The 17,976-nt window shown below is 42.9% G+C and overlaps 2 protein-coding genes across 2 annotated transcripts in view; one reads left to right on the top strand and one right to left on the bottom strand.

Moving 5' to 3' along the window:
* Positions 1-859: 859 nt before the first annotated feature.
* Positions 860-5,067, top strand: VPS29 (VPS29 retromer complex component). Its single transcript, XM_058036932.1, has 4 exons — positions 860-907; positions 3,814-4,005; positions 4,174-4,409; positions 4,718-5,067. The coding sequence occupies exons 1-4, from the start codon at positions 905-907 to the stop codon at positions 4,833-4,835; spliced, it is 549 nt and encodes a 182-aa protein (XP_057892915.1). The 5' UTR covers positions 860-904; the 3' UTR covers positions 4,836-5,067.
* Positions 5,068-6,468: 1,401 nt separating this feature from the next.
* KNTC1 (kinetochore associated 1) overlaps positions 6,469-17,976 on the bottom strand; it is a 32,133-nt gene continuing 20,625 nt past the window's right edge. Inside the window, exons 42-63 of the mRNA XM_058037051.1 lie at positions 17,576-17,685; positions 17,158-17,368; positions 16,415-16,504; positions 16,058-16,229; positions 15,621-15,679; positions 15,265-15,481; positions 14,623-14,696; positions 13,518-13,728; positions 13,329-13,438; positions 12,921-12,970; positions 12,496-12,574; positions 11,824-11,942; positions 11,571-11,706; positions 11,214-11,309; positions 10,509-10,565; positions 10,082-10,136; positions 9,936-9,999; positions 9,303-9,432; positions 8,319-8,408; positions 7,646-7,791; positions 6,781-6,871; positions 6,469-6,547 (exon numbers count right to left, since the gene is read on the bottom strand). Coding sequence (XP_057893034.1) covers positions 6,500-6,547; positions 6,781-6,871; positions 7,646-7,791; positions 8,319-8,408; positions 9,303-9,432; positions 9,936-9,999; positions 10,082-10,136; positions 10,509-10,565; positions 11,214-11,309; positions 11,571-11,706; positions 11,824-11,942; positions 12,496-12,574; positions 12,921-12,970; positions 13,329-13,438; positions 13,518-13,728; positions 14,623-14,696; positions 15,265-15,481; positions 15,621-15,679; positions 16,058-16,229; positions 16,415-16,504; positions 17,158-17,368; positions 17,576-17,685 — 2,415 coding nt within the window. The 3' untranslated portion in view covers positions 6,469-6,499. The remainder of the gene's footprint in view (positions 6,548-6,780; positions 6,872-7,645; positions 7,792-8,318; positions 8,409-9,302; positions 9,433-9,935; positions 10,000-10,081; positions 10,137-10,508; positions 10,566-11,213; positions 11,310-11,570; positions 11,707-11,823; positions 11,943-12,495; positions 12,575-12,920; positions 12,971-13,328; positions 13,439-13,517; positions 13,729-14,622; positions 14,697-15,264; positions 15,482-15,620; positions 15,680-16,057; positions 16,230-16,414; positions 16,505-17,157; positions 17,369-17,575; positions 17,686-17,976) is intronic.

Raw genomic sequence — 17,976 nt, 5'->3', positions numbered from 1 at the left:
TCACGGCCGCCCCTCCCTCCCCTCACGGCCGCCCCCCCACTCCCCTCACGGCCGCAGAGGGCGGGAAGCGCCGTGAGGGCGGGGCGCGCGCGGCGCGGAGCCTCGGATGTGGAACCTGGATATTGTGGAATTGTGGAATTGTGGAATTAGGGATTGTCACGAGTTACCCGCAGATATCTTCAGCCCAACCCCTGGCCCTGCACAGACACCCGACAATCCCACCCTGTGCGTTTCTGAGAGCATCGTCCAGCCTCTCCTGGAGCTCTGGCAGCCCCCAGGCCGTGCCCATTCCCTGGGCAGTGCCCAGCACCTCCTGAGGGAGAACCTTTCACTGATATCCAACCTGAACCCCCCTGACACAGCTCCAGCCGCTCCCCGGCTGCTGCCCCTGCCCCAGAGCGGAGATCGGGGCTGCCCTCAGCAGCACCAGCTCAGGGACAGAGCCGGGAAACGCCCCTGACCCAAAAGAAGAGCTGAGCATGGGAAGCAAGGGAATCATTAACAATAGAATGCTAATTAAAAATGTAACTATGTATCTTGTAGCCAATGAACATCAATCTTTTTGTTTCCTAAAATGCATAAATAGTAAAAAGAATTGGTAGTGGGGTTCTTGGTTTGTGGAAGACCACGGAGCGCCCAGGCTTGCGCAGCTCTGAAATAAATAAATAAATAAATAAATAAATAAATAAATAAATAAATAAATAAATAAATAAATAAATAATCAGTGTTTGTCCCTCCCTCGTCATTACCGGCTCGTTTTGGGCACAGCTCTCGTTTCACCTGTGTAAAACCCCAGCCGGCGGAACGCGGCACGGCCGCGCTCGGCGCTCTGTTGTCTCTTCGCAGGCGCCGTAGCGGGGGCGGCGCCGGGCGGTTCCGGGAGGGCCGGAGCGGAGCGGGCGCGATGGTGAGAGCGGGGGGACCCCGGGACCGCCCCGGGACCCCCCGGGACCCCCGGGCACACCGGGACCCCCGGCACGGCCACAGCAGCCGGGCCCGACCCCCGCGGGCTGCGGGAGAGCGGGCGGGAGGGCGGCCCCAGCTGAGGCGAGGCCCCCAGGGGGGGTGAGGGCCGGGCCGTGACTGCAGGAGCTCCTTTTATAATTTATATTAATCTCATCGTAATCGCATTGTTTTTTAAAATTATTTAACGCTTCTTTCATAACATCGACAATTCATTAATTATGATTTGCCCGTTCATTTGGCTGTGTTTTCTCTTCTGTTGCTTCTCTCGTTTAACATTGATCATGTTCCGCCCTGTTTCTCATGCCCTGCAATCAACTCCTCCATTCCCACCAGGCTGGGCACAGAGTAAGTCACTCCTTGGCTCTCCTAAAACACCCCGGCAAGGGAAAGGCTCCTCGTGTTCCTCCGAGCCACTGGCAGCTGGCTCCCATCAAGTTAGGGGCTTCTGGCCAACCAGATCACACCCAAAATTCAGGTTTTTTGTAATTTTTCTCCGCTGCTTTAAGCTCTAAATACGTGTGGTGATTAAACCCTGCAGTGCTGTTTGGCTACTGCGATGAATGGGAGCTGAAATGGGGATTTTGGGCAAGTGTGGGGCTGGCATCAGTCTGTGCTGAGAGCACACCCTGCAGGCTCCGTGGGGTGTGAGTGGCAGGATAATTTTATTAATTTTATTAAACATCAAATACAGAACTGGTACTGCACACTGAAATCCCTCAGGCAGCAGTAATCAATCTATCTATTGTCACTTATTAATCCAAATCACTGTTACCCACTTGTTACTCATCAAAGACCATCAAAAATGTAATTTTTTCCCCTCTTGGTTTTATTTTGTATTGGTCACTCATTGATTAAAAAGCTTTTGTATTGCATTACCAATACCATCAACCATCTGTCTCCAGATGGGTTTGATGGTGGCACTGAGATGTTCTTAATCTAAAAAAAACCCCAAAATCAGTCAAAAATACCCCCCAAGCTCCCTCTGCCTTCTTGAGGACTGTTAGCCTCATGGCCTAAAAACCCATGAGGGAAAAAATCTTTAAAAATACAATTTCCTAGCCTAGTTATATTTATTTCTAGAAATAAATCTGGGCTGTGTCCTTTACAAACACATTTGAGGGTGTCCTTTAGGAACTGCCTCACTAACCTGAAGGGAAAGATAAAAATCTCTTTAATTTGGAGCCATTCCTTGAGTGTCTCCAGACCCAGGGTTTGCCCAGAGCAGTGCCATAACATTCCCTGCTTTACAAAGCTTCTCATGCCCTTTTTGCACAATTAATTTGCCCTGTGTTGCTTGCATTATTGCTTTATTTGCAGATTTAAAGCCATGGCCCTGCATCATCTCAGTCCTTGATTTTGAAGCCCTTCACTACATTTTTATTCTGGCATCTGAAACTGTAAATATATAGAGGTGGTGGCAGTGGCCTGGATTGGCCTCTCTGCAGTGCCTGTTTCTATTTTGTTGGGTTTTTTTTAGTCTTATTCAGTTTTTCAGTGGTTTCTACCATGAGGACTCTGAACATGCTTCCTCTTCTGGCCAGCTTTTAACACTTGCTGCAAATTTGCTGCTTTTTAAAAATATTTTGGGGTTGGTTTCTTTTTTTTTTTTTTTTTTTTTTTTTTAGTAAGGGGAAAGAAATTTGGATGAAGAGATTTTTTTTAAGAGAAGTGGCTGCAGTTTAGCCAGGTCTGAGAGAGAAAAAACAGTTTAAACAGGGATGGTTTATTGCAGCTCCCAAATTTGTGTAAAATACATCAGGTAATGCAACAGCAAAGTGTGAACAGTGCAACTATTGCAGTGTTGGCCTTCAGCAACAAACCACAAATAAATAATTCTGGTTGTAAAGCCCCCTCTGCTCATGGCCTGGCAAAGCCCCTGGTGGAGCAAAATCCCATCCCCATCCCATCCTCACTGCAGCAGCTTTGGGTCCAAGTGCCAGGCTGGGGACACTGCAGGGGACACTGCAGTGCTGGCTGTGCCCTAAGCCCTGTGTGTCCCCCCTCTCTGTCCCTGTGTCCCCTCTCTCTCCCTGTGTGTCCCCCCTCTCTGTCCCTGTGTCCCCCCTCTCTCCCTGTGTGTCCCCCCTCTCTGTCCCTGTGTGTCCCCCCTCTCTGTTCCTGTGTCCCCTCTCTCCCTGTGTGTCCCCCCCCCCTCTCCCTGTCTGTCCCTGTGTCCCCTCTTGTGTCCCTTCTCTCTCTCTGTCCCTGTGTGTCCCCACTCTCTCTGTCCCTGTCTGTCCCCTTTCTCTCCCTGTGTGTCCCCTCTCTGTGTCCCCTCTCTCTGTCCCTGTGTGTCCCCCCTCTCTCTCTCCCTGTGTCCCCTCTCTGTCCCTGTGTGTCCTCTCTCTGTGTCCCTGTGTGTCCCCCCTCTCTCTGTGTCCCCTCTCTCTCTTTCTGTCCCTGTGTCCCCTCTCTCTGTCCCCTCTGTGTCCCTGTGTCCCCTCTCTCTCTGTCCCTGTGTCCCCTCTCTGTCCCCTCTGTCCCTGTGTCCCCTCTCTGTCCCCTCTGTGTCCCTGTGTCCCCTCTCTCTCTGTCCCTGTGTCCCCTCTCTGTCCCTGTGTCCCCTCTGTGTCCCCTCTCTCTGTCCCCGTGTCCCCTCTCTGTCCCCTCTGTCCCTGTGTCCCCTCTGTGTCCCCTCTCTCTCTCTGTCCCTGTGTCCCCTCTCTCTGTCCCTGTGTCCCCTCTGTCCCTGTGTCTCTCTGTCCCTGTGTCCCCTCTGTCCCTGTGTCTCCTCTGTCCCTGTGTCCCCTCTGTGTCCCCTCTCTCTGTCCCTGTGTCCCCTCTGTGTCCCCTCTCTCTGTCCCTGTGTCTCTCTGTCCCTGTGTCCCCTCTGTGTCCCCTCTGCAGTTGGTGCTGGTGCTGGGTGACCTGCACATCCCCCATCGCTGTAACAGCCTCCCGGCCAAGTTCAAGAAGCTGCTGGTGCCTGGCAAGATCCAGCACATCCTGTGCACGGGGAACCTCTGCACCAAGGACACCTATGACTACCTCAAGACCCTGGCTGGGGATGTCCATGTTGTCAGAGGGGACTTTGATGAGGTAATGGCTGCGTTTTGGGGTGTCCTTTAAGGTTTTTACATTTGGAGTTCATTCAAGTAAAAATGATGGAGTGAGTTCCTGAGCTCTCCCCTTCTGGGTGGTGCAATAGGGTTGGATTTAAATAGAAATCTCTCTAATCTGGGTTTGGTTTATTCTCTTTATTTTTAGAACCTGAATTATCCTGAGCAGAAGGTTGTGACTGTTGGACAGTTCAAGATTGGGCTGATTCATGGCCATCAGGTGATCCCCTGGGGTGACATGGCCAGCCTGGCCCTGCTCCAGAGGCAGTTCGATGTGGACATCCTCATTTCAGGGCACACACACAAATTTGAGGCATTTGAACATGAAAATAAATTCTATATCAACCCAGGATCAGCTACAGGAGCCTACCATGCCTTAGAGAAGTAAGTGAATATTTGGGGCATTTTTTTGGTTTGTTGTTTTTGGGTTTTTTTTTGTAAAAAACTGAACTACAAACTCCTGAGGGTTAATATTTCTGATTTAAATGTCAGGGAGAGGATAGCTATTATAACTTACACAGCTGTACTTGCTCATCTGGACTGAAACATGAAATGCTCAAAGCCTCAGATCTCTGTGCAGTACTTACAGAATGAATTCCCATTTTTCTTGAAGTGGTTTCTGCTGAATAGTGCTAAAACACTAAGGGGGTTTTAGACACACAATCACTGTGAATTGTTTCCTCTCTTTCCAGCAACATCATTCCTTCATTTGTGCTGATGGACATCCAGGCTTCTACAGTAGTTACATATGTCTATCAACTAATTGGAGATGATGTGAAGGTAGAAAGAATTGAGTACAAGAAATCCTAAAAAATGTTTTTGCTTGTCTGGCATTTTTACCATCTCCTTCTGAACTGCAAGTTCCAAACTTGCTTGCTCGTTTACAGCCCTGCACTGTCTCTAACAGCTCAAAAATGTAACTTCTTGTCATGAATTTAAACAACCTTGTGTTTGCTTTTCTCTGTATGATTTGTAAAATATTCCATGAAGATAACTGTCTGAATACTGTTCCTTAATGTAATAAACTGCACTTCATAGAAAAGCTGAGCCTGGTAAGTGTTGTTGGTGAGGAATGCAGGACTTGTGGTGGTTTGGGCTTCCCCTTCCAAGGGATGCTGGGACAGGGCTGGAACAGAGATTGAGGGCTCTGGGACCAGGCTGGGTTTGCTCCAGAATCCAGTTTCTATTTAATTGTCTCAATTTAACATTCTCAGCTAAGCTCAAGGACTAAAATGGTTTGATAGACTCTGGAAGGATTACAATTACCTTGTGATTTCAGTAGAGTTTGAGTCTTTCTCTGATCTGAGCACTTTCAGCTCTCCCTGTGCTTCCCTGAGTGATCTCCTTCAATCCATAACCAGTGAGGAGAGGTTTTCCTTTATTTGTGCTCACATCTGACACCCCATTTCTTTTTGTTTTGCTCTTTGCTCCATGCACAGAGCTGTCAGTGATGGAATTCCATCTCTGTGGAATTCCATGTGACTCTTAAAGCTGCTGAGGATAAATCTGGGTTGTTCCAGGAGCAGCACCCTGTGGCTGCTCTGTTCCCACAGCTGCAGGGACCTGAATGGATTTAACAGCTCCCCTTTCTCACAACTGCTGTAACTTTCCAACAAAACAGATTTTTATCTTTGCCTCCCCCAGCAGAATGTTTAGGATGGGGCAGTTTCCTTGGCCTTTGGATTATGATTTTTCCATCAGTGATTTTTCCATCACCCTTCTTTCTGTGTCATGAGCTGAGTAACTCATTTCTATTCCAAATAAATCTGCTTTGCCCTGGACAAAAAGACATTTCAGGCTGGTGTCTCAAAAACCTCTGGCTAATTGCACTTCATGCAGTCAGAGCAAAGTTGAAAAGAAAACCTTGGCATGTGAAATTCAGGGAATTCCATTGACTGGAACATCAATTTATTGACAAACTCATAAGTAAGAGCTTTATAGAATATTGTTAGGGGCCAAATAGATGCATAAGTTTATTTCTTTTTAATTTACATTGTAAGGCTAAAATTGACACACAAGCTTATTTGTTTTGATTATAAGGCCAAAATTGACACATAAGTTTGTAAAGTTACACTTAAAATTTGTCCACAAAGTATTTTACATGAACCACAGCCCCTGCAGTTTTAGAAAAGTTCATCACAGTGATGACAAAGTTCTGTTGCTGTGGGTGACATCTCAGAGAGGTCCTGACAGCAGGACAACATGGGGAAATGCAGAAAGGAAATAAACTTCACTCCTTCCCAAAGTTAAAGTGCTGAGTAAGAACTGATGACTCCAAACAGGAAATTCTGCTGAGTCTGAACTGTTTGTGTGGGGTGGAGAATGGAGGAGAGGCAGCCTAGAACAGCTGGAAAATGTGGAGAGGTTGTGGATGCTCCTGGTTAAAGCTTTGGGGTTTTGGTCTGGTGTTGTGAATGCACAGCCCAACCTCCTGCAGGACAGGGAGGAGGGAAAAGGGGAAATCTCAACCCAATTTATGGCACTTCCAGGACACAGGACCCCTCTGATGCATTCAGGTACATCTGGAAGGTCAAAGAACAACATTAACAGGGCTTAGGAAAATGGGATGGGATCCAGGACACAGGTGTGGTTCAGGTAAAATGAATTATTTGAATTAATGAAGGGATATTTCATTATATACAGTATATGTTACTAAAGTAGATCAGCTAAAAAGTATTTTTGCAAGAAGTTGGGTGCAAATCTTTAGAGAAAAAGGAGAAAATACTGCCTGAGGAACAGAGATGGTTTGTTTTACCTGTAGAAGATGAGATGCTGGGACATCTGCCACAGCAGGGTTTCCACATTTCTTTTGATACTCTTGAATCAGGGCTGTTGCATCATCAAGGCTGTAAGAGGCAAAATTGGATCAACTTTGTCAAATTAAACTCTCTAAAAAGCCAAAAATTTTTACAACAGAAGCAAAAAACCAAAGTATGATCCCATAGCTTGAAGTCAGATGGGCCCTGTCATTTCCCAGCACAGAAAACAAGCCTGGCTTTTCCTTGGGGCTGTTAATAAAATCCATAAATACAGAATTTCAATGTTTCTTGGTTCCTGTCCCTGTTTGAGTGTGGGATCAGTGCCCTGCAGTGCCAGGGCTGGCTCTGAGTGTGCCCAGGTGTGAGAGGAGCCTCAGGTGCTCCTCAGGTGCTCTGAGTCCCCAGGTGAGTGGGGCCCAGCCCAGCCCCTCTGTGATTTAAGTGGAGCACAAAAAGGGCTTTTAGTTCCTGAAAGCAAGCCTTCAGTACAGGCAGCTCATTTATTTTTTCTGAGTGTTTTTTTATTGCTGAAGTTGTGACTCTGTGATGCCTGAGCTGCATTCACCTAAAGGTAAGGTCAAGGTTTTGATTATTTCACTCTGGTTGCTTCTGTTTTAGTGCATTTGATCTGCTGCTAGTCCAGGCTTAACAATCTGTTACTTGGTCTTGAATGGCTGTAAAACTCTGTCCTAGTGAGGTGAAGTTTATTTCTTTATTAACTTAGCAACACTTAAATATCCTTGGGGACTAAGCATTAAAAAGCCTTCATGACTTCAAACAAAGGAAAATGAAATAAAGCTGAGATTTAATTCCTGCAATTTCTACCAGTTACAGCTGTTTTTTTACAATTTATTAACTTACCAGTTGTTTTTGGCAAAATAATCCACCAGCTCTTTTATTCTGTGTGTGTTTATCAGGTGTTGCTTTAGCAGTGGATAATATTTGGTTTTCCAGAACTGTTCATAGAGCTTCTCATTGATGATACTGTCCAAAACCAAAGAGCTGATCTGTGGATTTAAGTGTTAGTAATGAGAAGTGTTAATATTTTAGACAAATGAGATTTTACTTTTGAATGGAAAGAGCTCATAGTTTTCATATTGGACTCTATAGAGAATAGGGGGGTTTTTACATTTTACTAAGTGCTGTGAAATGGCAGATTTTATGGAAACTGATCCCAGATTCAGAGAGGGAAGTGAGTTAAACTTGGCCATGAGGAGGCAGCTCAAGGCAAAGCAAAAGTGCAGTTTCCTGAACCCTTTGGCCTTTTAGCCTCAAATATTTATTCAGGAAAAACAAGGTGGTTCTGCTGCCCTCCAAACAGGGATAGCCCAGAATGTGGCACTGGGTATGCACAAGAAGTTTCTCAGCTGAACAACATAAATAAAAATACATTTTACAAGTATTTTACATTTTTTGAGCCTTCAAAGTCAAGTAAGGCTGGTCAAGATCAGAGGAGAGAGAAGGTTCTGTGAACACTTTTCTATCAAAAAAACCTCCAAGTCAAAGGAAAGTGAAGTAAATTTGGTTTATTCACCTGGGAAGCAAATGCTACCAGTTCTCCAGTGTCCATGTGTTCATCCAATTGCTGCAGCACAGTTTCTTTCTTACAGGTTGATAACAAACCCTTGTGAAAATAAGTTACAAAACATTATTATTCTGTGATTGATTAAAGCAGGAACACTCCCTTCAGAAGAAATATTTGATTTGTTCAGAATTCTTTTGAAATTTTATGTGCAAATACAGAATTACCAAGCCAGGATCTGTGTGCTTGGACTGAAAGTGTTGCTTTGAACTCTCTCAAATGGTGTTTTGCTGTAGCTGTCAGAGGATTGTTTGACTCATTGCCAGCAGGTTGTGTCTTACACTGCAGCTGTGATTTGGGGAAACCTTTCTGAGAGGAACTTTAATGATTGGAAGTGAAAGAATTTCAGGTGCCTTTACTGGTCCCAGTTTGCTGGTGGCAAATATGGGAACAGCCTCTAATGCTTCATCTGGGAGAACAATGCAGAGCAGAAATGAATGGAAACAAATGAGAGGAGCAGGGAAAATGTCAGGGTTCATGGATGGTGAGGACATGGCTGTAAGGCAGAAGGTTTCTATCAGAGCTGGTGCACATCAAACATCTTCCTTGGAAGTCAGGGGCTTTCAACTCAACACCCTTCCAAAGCTGGATTCAGTGCTTTTATTACTATCTGGTCTGGCTTGGGTTTTACTGGTTTTTTTTTTTTTTTTGGTTTTTTTCCCATGTGCTTAATGGGTGGGATCTCATAAAACATCCTCAAATTCCCTAAAGGCAGAGTCAGATGACAAAGCCACTGGGGATGACTGAAGTTTTTAAAGAAAAAGGAGGAAGTGTTCACATGATCCCTTCAGAAGCCTTTGAGGGTGGCAGATGTTGAGCATTTATCAGCAGGGATGTGTTGAAGTTAACTGGAATTCCCCTCTGACTGCTCTGGTGAGCAGGAACTGCTTTAGGATATTTCCCTTGCAGAGAGAGGACACAAAACTTCAGATTTACCTGAATTTGCTGCTCTCTCTTCTCAGAGTGAGGAGTGACCAAGAGGCAGCCCAGGGCAAAAGCTGGCAGGTCCAGCTGGGTGTATTGTTTAGCAATTCCAACAATATCCAGGTCAGCCAGGACAGGACACCTGGAGGGGATCAGGAGGAAGATCTCAGGGCAGTTTTGCTCAGAGTTGTCAGCAAACCTGGCCTGAGATTTGGGAGTCAGGTAGGATACACATTTCTGCCTCACATTAATGCCAGAAGTGGCCAAGCAAATTGAAGTTTCACTGAATACAAACCCATGAGGATTTTCCAAAACCCCAAATCTCACCTCCAGTTTCTCTTTTAAGCAGCCCATTGTGAGGGCAGTTGGTGCCCACCTGCCCAGAGCAGAGCTTTGGCACAGATGTGTGTGCACAGCAGTGTAGGATCCCTCTCCAGATAACCTTCAGGGTCCTTCCCAACCAAAACCTAATTTATTTCCCAACTAACTTTGGTTCAAGTCGGGCTCCCTGAGCACAGGTGGGTGTTTAGAGCAAGTCAGAGTATTGAGGTACTGAAATAAGGAAAGAATGAGCTGTTCACACTGCAAAGGCAGTGCAGGTCTGCCTCATGCACAGAAAGCTCAGGGGCAGGGCTGGGGCCTCACCTGAGCAGGAGCACAAAGCCCTTCCTGCACTCCTGCAGCTGCCTGGGACTCGGTGGGCACGAGGCTGAGAGAGAGAGAAACAGAACAAGGGGGAGTAAATCTACAAGCAGGTTACTCCAGGAGCAGGGCAGGGAGTGCAGCCCTACCTGTGAGGAAGGGGGACAGGACCACACTGCGCCAGGCCCGGCTGAAGCTGGGAATCTGAGGGCAACAAAGTTTATTTTTGAGTTACAGCCAAAACCAGGGGTAACCAAATGTGTAATAAACACAGACACCCTGACCCCCTGCACCTGGAGAAAACCTGTCAATGCTCCTTTTTATTTATCCTGATTTAGTCCCTAATGTTGCTTTTCTTAGCTCAGAGTCCAAGATTTAGGAATATTCTGACTGATTCTGTCCAGTGTTTACTGATATGGTAAACTTATATATAAATATATTCTATCCAATGTTTACTGATATACTGTCATAGGAAAAATAGCAATTCAAAAAGAATCTTTTCATGGCTGACACACAAATGCTCCAAATTCCTGTCAGGTGAAGAAAAAGATGAGGAGCCAGACAATATTTGCTTACCTCCCATAATGAAGGAATCCCAGTAATTGCAACCAAAACTCTCCTTAGATACTGAATCTGGAAGAAAAAAATTCAAATTCTTGGGTGTTTTTGAAGATTTGGCAGTAATCTACAGAAAACTGTACATTATTGCCAAATTTAGCTTGTTTTGCCTGCAGGATGCAAATTTAGAGTTTCTCAAGGCACCTGTGTTCCTTTGACACCTATGGAAATTTGCTTTGTAGTTTAGTGAATTAAATTATCAACCCCACTGCCAGGTACATCTGTTACCTCCTCAGCTGCAGCAATTTTCCATAATGTCTGACAGTCACAGGCAATTAGGATTCTGAATGGCAGCAATCAGGATTTCCATAATCAGAAATACATTTTAGGGCTCATGTGTGTATGTACACACATGGAAACACATGTGTGCACAGTTTGTGTAGATTTGCAGACAGGAATGTGCCTATTATGTTATAAATTGATAATAATATGAAGAAAAATTTCAATTTATTATTATAGGATTTATTCTGAAAGGCTTTTAAAAAAATCCAAGTATAACAATTTAAGATCAAAATTCAAATTCCTCAAATCATCACCAGTTCAGTATCTCAGAGCAACAATGGTTTATAGTTTCTGTATCTATCCTGTTCTTCACAGATCACTGGATAAACCCAACCTTTTTCTCCCCTTGCTGCAGAGTTTTATCCTTAAAAAATTCCTTACCATGTTGAAGCCCAGGAGTTTCTGTAGGAGGCCATTCCAGAGCTGGGGATCATAGACTTGGTATTCCAAACTCAGCTCTGTCACCAGTCTCACAGCCTGAAGGGGAGCAAGGATTTGCTGCATTTTAACAGAAATTCATCATCCTCAAACCTTTCCAAGCCACTTCCAAAATTATTGCACACATGGGAGGAACAAAACCTAAACCACCTAAATGTGGTATTTTATTTTCTAATTGTAGAAAGGGTAAAGCTTTTATCTGTAATTTCCAGAGTACACTGAAGAAAAATGTTTAGAAAAGGCTGAGAGGTGTAAATTCAGAGTGTGTAACAAAATTTAGAAAGGATTTAAAAATCCTACCCTGGGTTCGTGACTGTGGTTCTTCCACAGCCCTTTAATCATCCCTTCCTTGGGGCTCTTGTGGAATGATTCATAAGTGTATGGAATATTCAGGATCTCAAACTCTGCCAGATAAATGCAGCACTTCAGAAAATACCTGTGAAAATAAAAAAAAGCAGGAGTTAAGTGATGTCTATAATTCAATTTAATCCACATATCCAAGTTCAGGATAACACTGAAAAATGTCCTTTAATATGTAAAAAATTCCTCTTACTTGACTTTCTCAATGGGTTTCTTGAAGAGTGATTCCACAGTGCTGGTGTCTGCCAGGTAGAGCAAACACCTGAAGGCTCTGGTCCTGTGAGCAAAGGTCAGCTGGGTGTCACCAAAGGGCTGAGGGGGAAAACACAGTCCCAAAGTCACCACTACTGCCTGAACAGCTGGAAAAGATCATCCCAGGAGTATAAAACCCTCTGGTTTTCTAGATTTCAGATTGTTAATGCAGGCAAGAAAAATATGTGTCATTATTATAACAAAAATATTTGGATTATATACTAAATATTTGTGATTATTGTAGCACAAATGTAATTAGGTGTGGGAAAACTGGAGGTTAAGGTTCTGCTGAAACAATTTTACCACTCTGTTTTCATTCTACCCAAAGTGAGCCAATGTCTTACAGCAGCTTAAGGACACTCTAGCAAATGTTTCATGGAGTTGTTTCAGATAATATCAGCAATAGGTTTAGAAAAACCAGAGTTCAAGGGCTGCTCTTGAGTTAATAGCAAAATTCAATGAAAATCAGTTTTAAGCAAAAGTTGTTGAAGGGAGGAAAACACAGCTCAAATAAATCACAAACCATCCGAAGGCCAAAAGCTCTTGTAGAAAAGCAGACAGCTTTTGATTTTAATAAGAGATAAAAAGCTAAAACAAGAATTTAGCCACTCACAGATGTGTCAGATGTTGTAATTGCAAAAAGCATCCTTGAACTGTAATCCATAGGGCGAGACTGGAGCAGGTAAATCACCCTAAAAAATGGGTTTGGTTTTAATGCAGGAACAGCTACTGAAATACAGCACATCAACTGTCATTTAAATGGGAATATTTCACTGTCAGAAAGAGAGCAAGGATGTGAAAAAGGAGGGGAAAACCTCCAAAAAGCTACTCTTAAAAACTTACAGATGTAAGTTATTGTCAATGGGGTTTTGTGGTATAAATAAATATGGGATGATTCAAAAGTGATGTCAGCAGAAAGTAAAAATAAGAACAGTGAGCTCTGAATCACACACCCACTGTCAGGTTTCTTGAAAAAGCCATTTTTAACTGGTGGGTTACAAATAATTCACCACATTACAGGTAAGAGAACACACACACCTTCGGAGCTCTTCATCCTCCTGCACATCTCCAAAGATTTCTTGGGTTTTCTTTAAAAAGAAATGAAAATTTGGATGAGTTTGGATAAATAGCTGGGTCATAGCCCTGCTTACAGCAGTGTTTGATGGGGCTGATGTATTTACAGCTGCTTTCCCCTTCAGGCTGGCTGCACTAAAGGGAAGGTTTGAATTTACACAGAGAGAAGGAAAAACATTTCAAATCCTTCTCACCCCAGACATTGCTGTGCCATTTTAGGGATTTACTGAAATCTGAAATACAATCATGAGTACTACAGGCACTTTGTACAGAATAACCTCAGGTTTTTTGAACAAGTGGAGGAAAAAAAGCCCATATTTTATATAATTATATTTTCTATAATTTATATAATCCAGCCCCAAAGTTTCTTACCCCTGGGGGTGGTGTGCTTGGACACAGCCATTTGGCCAGCAGCTTGTCACAAATTTTGTTCATGTCCAAGTTGTTAATCTCAGCAATCTCCTTGGCTGCCATGTGGATATCTACAGGAAAAGGTGAAGAAAAAGTTATTTCCATACCAGAATTTGGGTTTTTAAAGGGCTTCTCTTTGCTCAAACTCACCTGGGTAATCTCTGCCAGCTGGATTTTGGAACCTCTGGTCTATGCTGTGGTGTTCATACAGTAAAACAATCAGATTTGCTGGTTTCCCAATGGATTTTAGATGCTCCCCAGTGTTCAGGTTATTTGTTATCAGGACATTTTCTGTTGCTGCTCTCTTATACTGCGAGTATAAATTCCTCTGGAGGACTTCTGCTTTCCCATGTGGCTCATCCTTTAGCAAAACACCAGAGTTTTACATTAAAAAGCCTTTTTTACTCAAAAGCACAAGAAAAATCATCTTTTTACAGACTGGACAGCAGGGTCTGCTCTTCAGAGGTGTCCCCACACCTGCACCCACAGGGGTTTTTTCTGCAGACAGAGAGGATTAACCACATTGCTCTAGCTAGGAAAGGGATATTGAAAAAAATTGCAAAGCTGTTGTGAAAGAGCCAAATAAAATATGTACAAGTAGGTAAAATAAAGAGATTTTGAGGTAAAATGTAGAAGAAAAAAAGATTCGTAATAGAACTTTTGGCTGCTCAAATTTCAGTTTAATTTTGGCATAATTCTCTCTGATCATGGGACTTAGTACAGAAAACTATTTAGGGTTCTTTGTGCCTCAACAGCTCCATAGGAAGTCTGAGATTTTTAATCAAAGCTGAGATTCTTATTCACCTTTCCCTGTGAAAGGAAACCATGTGAAAACAAGCCTGAGCATCAAGTGAAAGCAGATTTTCTTTATATCTAACCCTGCAGAGAGCTAAAGAGTCTTGGAGCTGTAAGCAAAAATTAATAATGTTATTGATCAAACTGGATCAGATTCCACCTCATTCTCCTGCAGCAAGAAAAATGCACCCAACAGGAGAAGGAACAAATTATTCTCCCTAAAACTGCTCATTGTTTGTCCAAGCTCCAAGAACACTCAGCCTGATTTTTACAGGAGAATGTTCCAGAACAGAGGGGATTCTTCTGGGGGTCACTTCCCCAAAAGTATTTCCCATATCAGGGTTGGTTGTGGTACAATTTACACATCACTGCCTAAAACACCAAAAATTTAAATACAAATATAAATATTTTGTGATTTTTGTAATGACTTCACAACAATCTGGCAAGCAGTTCCCATTACCTTAGCTGTAGTGCTCTTCAGCCACTTCTCAGCCAGGTAGAGACAGAATTTCAGTGCCTGGATATGGTCAGGACCTTTTAAATGATTAAAAAAAAATAAGGGAAAGAAGTAAATAAATTAAGTTTTCATTAATCCTTCTTACACTATATACTACATCCATTTTATTTTGAAGAATTAAAAAAAAATTAGCAGCTATTTAAAATATTAGGAAAACTTTTATGTCTGAAGAGCAAAAGATATTATGAATTTGGATTCAAATAGCAGAGAAAGGGATTAAATTGGGCTGAAATATTGACTCTTGGTAGAAAACTTGTCTGAAGATGGTGTGGACATGGAGAAACCTCTGGCAGGAAACAGGGCCAGCGTGGATGGAGAAATCTGGTTTAATGGAAGGTGTCCAGGTTTGGGCTGGAAGGACCTTAAAGCCTTTCTATGATTCTACAAAAAGAGAGGGAAAAGGATTTGATGGTGATGCTGTGATATCAAATGGGTTTGTCCAACCTATTGCTCCAAACTGGATGCAGGAGATGAATTCATTTCCATGCTCCAGCTTTGCTGGGTGTTATTCAGGATCAGTGAACAAATGTCTGCTCCCACCTTGCTCTGCCTGTCCCAATCCTTCCCCACCCCTTTGCCACTGACCCGTGGGGAATTCCTGGGCAATCTTGTGAGCCATGGCCACAGCCCACTCTGGATTGACAATGGCCAGCAGGTAGGACTGAAGGGCCTGCACAGTTTTCATGGTTTCCTTGTTAACAATGGAGGTGCAGCCGCTGCTTCGCATTTCGAATATTTTTGGTTTCAGTTTTTTCTCAAAGACATGTCGAACTGCAGACATGTGGAAAGTATCCAGGGAAACCTGGAAAAGTGTAAAGTAGATGGCAATTGTCAGAGCTTCTACAGTGAGGCCAACATCATGCAAAAGAAAAATGGAAATTTCTTTTATTGGGGTGTGGGGGAATAATATTGAAATGAATTCCTTCAGGCTGTTACTGTACCTTCATTAGTTTGGAAATCAGCAGGAGGGTTGGGAAGGTTTCCTCACTGAGCTCTGCAGCTGAAAAGGAAAAGTTGCCTGTGAGAGTCTCACAATCCACTGGCAGCTCCCTCTGTGTAATGAAGCACTCTGAGTTTACTGGTGGATGGGGACCTCCAACGGGAGAGAAAGGATCTGATCCTCATTATCCCCTCTGGGCTGGAAGGGGGATATGGGGATAAATTTTGGAGGTGCTAGGAAACAATTTGAGGACAAATCCTGCACTGTATTTATCCTCTTAGCTCCTCTGGGCAGCAACTGGGGAGCACAAGAAGTGCTTTAGGAGCAGTTGGGATGAAAACTGCATTAATGAAGAATTAGAGTTAAAATACAACATAAACTGGGGCACTTTGAAGGTCAGAGAGAGCAGAGAAAGGGAATTTGAGATCCTGAACTTACAAATAATGTTCCAGAAACACTGGGGAGTCCTGAAGAACAGCAGGTGAAAGGGCAGCCTGGTGTGAGCAGCTGGAGCCAGGGGAATCATCTGCTCCAGAACATATTGGTGTTCCAGGTCCACTGGAGGAGAAATCCTGGTGTAAGACTTCAGGTGTTTGAGGAGGCTCAAAGCCTAGGGGGGAAAAAAAAAATATAAATCAGAGAAATTACCAGAAATCATTTTTTAAGGCTGTTTTCTGAGGGAAAGGTGTGTACATGGAAGAATTAATTTAATTTCAACAGTGCTGAATAGCTCCATTAATAAATAAATAAAGCAAGATTGAGATGCCATTTGTAAGGTCACACATCTGGACACACCTGGCTCAGCTGGATGCTAGTGTTCTTCTCATCAGCACTTTGGATCACTCTCAGGACAATTTCCAGTGTTTCATAGTCATAAGGATCCAGCTGTTCAAAAGAATCATGTTTTATAAGATCTTACACAATTTGTCTTATAAGAACATTCAAGTATGTTGATGTTTTCCCAATTTTAATACCAATTACTGTTTCTTCAGTGTTATGTTGATATAAGCATCATGACATAAATCTCTAAAACCCTTTCTTAAATCCTAAAAAAAGACATCAGAGTTTTGCAGAAAGACCAAACAATAAGTGCTGGAAACAAAATAAAACAAACCCCAGAAAAGTCATCCCACAAAAAAACCCCAGCTCTCCAAAACACAAAATCAAACCCCAACCAAACAGAAATACCCCCAATATATAATTTTTAACCCCCATCTATTTTTAATATAGAACTCTTCCAGTGTATTTAGAAATTACTTTTTTGATTTTCTGGCTGGTCAGTTTTTAAGGGAAGTGGGGATAAAAGACTCCTGCCTCTCTTTTGAGAAAATTAGAAATGTGGCTGTCATTTCCTTTGTAGAGAAGCAAAAAACTCAATTTTAACATTTACAAGTTAAGAAAATGTGAAAAAAACACAACCTTTTCAGTTTCTGTGGAATTATTCCTCTGTCATTCAAGTGGCATGCAGCAATTATTAGATGCAGATTCCAGGGATGTGGCTGTGCTGTTTTTTTGTTTTATTTTATATTTTTTTTTACCTTGAACAATATTCCACTGAGGCTCATGACCAGGTGTTTGGTGCTGTTCAGCAGAGGGATTATTTTTAGTGCTCTAGCAAGTAATGTGGAATGAGGTTGCCTCTCACTGCTTTCTGCAGAGTCATCTTCAGCATCATTTGTGTTTGAATTCTGGAGCAGGAGGGTTTCAATGCAGAGCTGCAGTGCAGCATCACTGTCCAGCATGAAAGTGCTAGGAAAGAACAGAATGGGATTTTCTCTGGGAGCTTCTTTCCTTAGAAACAAATTAATCCAAGGCAGAATGTATTCTAAATAGTATTTTTTTTTTAAAGAGGAGTTTGCATTTTATATTAATTAGGATTTATTTAAAGCAAAAGTGATTTCAGTGGCCAGAGTTATTTGGTTGCTTTTACAGTGATAGATTCCATGGAATCAGTACCTGCAGTAATTCAAGATGAGAGCTGTGTCCACTTCTGGGTTCTGTACCAGCACTCTTATGAGCTCTTTCTTCCTCACTGGTGGCTGTCTAAACACAGTCTCAAAGGAGATCTGCAGATAAAAACAGATTCATCTGCTCAAGAGAGGCTTTTAGACAACATCAAAACCAATTCCTTACACGGTGAGGCTTTGACTTCTTTTAGTTTAATCCAGACACTTTCAGAGCAGGAAAAGCAGTGGATTTGCTGATTACTCCTTGTGACAAATAATACTCAAGAATTTAAATTTTCTTTTGCAGCCCCCTCAATTACTGCATTTCCATTTTTGATGTTTATTTATGCAGACAAGCAGAATGAAAAATCAAAAACAAAATCCCAACTTTGCTTATATTTGAATGGGAAA

This window comes from Melospiza georgiana, chromosome 18 (assembly GCF_028018845.1).
Source record: "Melospiza georgiana isolate bMelGeo1 chromosome 18, bMelGeo1.pri, whole genome shotgun sequence".
NCBI classification, from domain to species: Eukaryota; Metazoa; Chordata; class Aves; order Passeriformes; family Passerellidae; genus Melospiza; species Melospiza georgiana.
Note: the sequence above shows the minus strand (reverse complement) of the source record. Positions and strands in the feature narration are given on the sequence as shown.